The sequence below is a fragment of the Pteropus alecto genome, unplaced genomic scaffold, assembly GCF_000325575.1.
Source record: "Pteropus alecto unplaced genomic scaffold, ASM32557v1 scaffold10545, whole genome shotgun sequence".
Lineage (NCBI taxonomy): Eukaryota > Metazoa > Chordata > Mammalia > Chiroptera > Pteropodidae > Pteropus > Pteropus alecto.
In genome coordinates, this window is record NW_006436493.1 from 1 (window position 1) to 1,905 (window position 1,905).

At 51.6% G+C, this 1,905-nt stretch overlaps 1 protein-coding gene across 1 annotated transcript; it reads left to right on the forward strand.

Moving 5' to 3' along the window:
• Positions 1-113: 113 nt before the first annotated feature.
• Positions 114-1,715, forward strand: LOC102896441 (teratocarcinoma-derived growth factor 1-like; the record flags this gene model as incomplete). The annotated part of the gene is made up of 3 exons (XM_006913421.1): positions 114-228; positions 323-432; positions 1,606-1,715. Coding segments are annotated over 3 exons (335 nt in total), but the record flags the coding sequence as incomplete, so codon positions are not given.
• Between the last annotated feature and the right edge of the window lie 190 nt (positions 1,716-1,905).

The following is a 1,905-nucleotide window of genomic DNA, read 5'->3' on the forward strand; positions in this document are numbered from 1 at the left end:
ATCTACAAACACTTGGGGGGAGAGTAAGCCCTTGGCGCCATATTAACCTTTGCTAACAGGAACTCAGCTTTTCAATCCTTCCACCCTCTGAGCCGCCCTTTCTTACATTCCAGGTAAGGAGCTCAACAAAACCTGCTGTCTGAATGGGGGAACCTGCATGCTGGGGTCGTTTTGTGCCTGCCCCCCCTCCTTCTATGGACGGAACTGTGAGCATGATAGACGCAAAGAGTAAGCCATGGGAACGGGGTGGGGTGGGGAGGAGAGGGAAGGAGAAACGGGGGGTTTAACATACACACGTATCACCTCATGCATTCGTCCTCAGGAACTGTGGGTCTGTGCCCCATGACACCTGGCTGCCCAGGCCGTGTTCCATATGCAAATGCTGGCACGGCCGGCTGCACTGCTTCCCGCAGACGTTTCTACCCGGCTGCGGTAAGTAAGTGGCGATTCCCCTCACCCTTCAGGTTAGTTAGCTGCCTGTGGGCCCCCCGTTAATGGGCTCCCTCTTCTTACCTCATGGCTCGGTAGAGACGGGCAGCCCAAGCTCTGCTTGGGGAAGAGTCTAGGACTCAAGCTGGGGTAGTCACCTTGCCGCCCTTGATATCGATGCCCTCGAAATGTCGCTAGCCCGGCTGTCCGTTTGACATTTTGTAGCATGTGAACTTCTTTTAAGGTAAATAAGAAAAAGGCTTGGCCTCTTAAAATGCCAGGAAGTGCTTTCTGGGCTTCTTTCTTCAGCCAAGGAGACCCAGATAGTCTTCAGGGGGACAGTTCAGTTAGTCCCCACCCCGATGGCAGGGTTGGGGCACCCATCCCCAGTAAATCCCACCACCCACTCTCATTGCTTAGGAACGTCTTCATGGGTCCTACAAGGTCCCTGTATGGACACCCCTCCCCCGCCCCCTGTGACTGGTCTCAGAACAACCTTTTCACCTTGTAGATTTTTATTGGTTTGAGGAAAACCGATAACAAGAAGGGCAGGAACCTAGCAAAAAACAAGAGCAGAGGTGTCTCTCCACCCCCCAACCTGAGCCAGATTTCTAGAGTCTCCTCCAAGTTCAGGGGTGTCTCGTAGTTCTGCCCCTGCAGATGTTAGAAATTGAAAACGTTCACGTTCAGAAAGTAAATGGAAGCCAATGCTTCACTTAAGTGCACGAGGGAACCCCCGCCCCGGGCGGAGCCGGCGTCTTTCCCTCCGCATCCTCAGGCATCCTCAGCGACGGGTCCAGGACAGGCATTGGGTAAATGTGGGTTGAGTGATTGAATGGCTGAGGACCAGATTTTCTTCCTACATCTTGGCAAGCAAAACATGCTGTGTCTTTATCATCAGAGCCTAACCAATTGATCGCAGGTGTCACCGGCCGGGCGGGGTAGGTTCCCAGATGTGAAAGTGCATGTCCAGGGAAGAGCACATTCACCGTAGACCTATGGCAACTTCTGTGGGAGGCTATTTTTTCAGGGGAGTGTGAATTCCGTGTACACACTGTTCTCTTCAAATGTTGGGCCCTAGCCGATTTGGGCTCATGTAGATAGGCCACGTGTGTGGGCAGCAGGTTCAGCTGCCAAAGGGATTTTCTTTAATGACCAAGCGTCCCTACCTTGCAGATGGCCATGTGATGGATGAGCACCTCACGGCTTCCAGGACTCCAGAACTAATACCTTCTGCACGCACCACTCTTATGCTTGCTGGCATCTGCCTTGCTATACAAAGTTAATATTAATCGACATTTAATGCAACATTTGTCATGCAAATTTCATGACCTTGAAAGGCTATCGTTCTAACTGAGAGATGATCATTTGTTAGTTGCCTTGAAATGGTGGATAGATTTCCACGATGGTCCCTATCGTTTCCCTAGAGTACAGGCACACCTCAGAGATATTGCAGGTTTGGTTCTAGACCAGTGC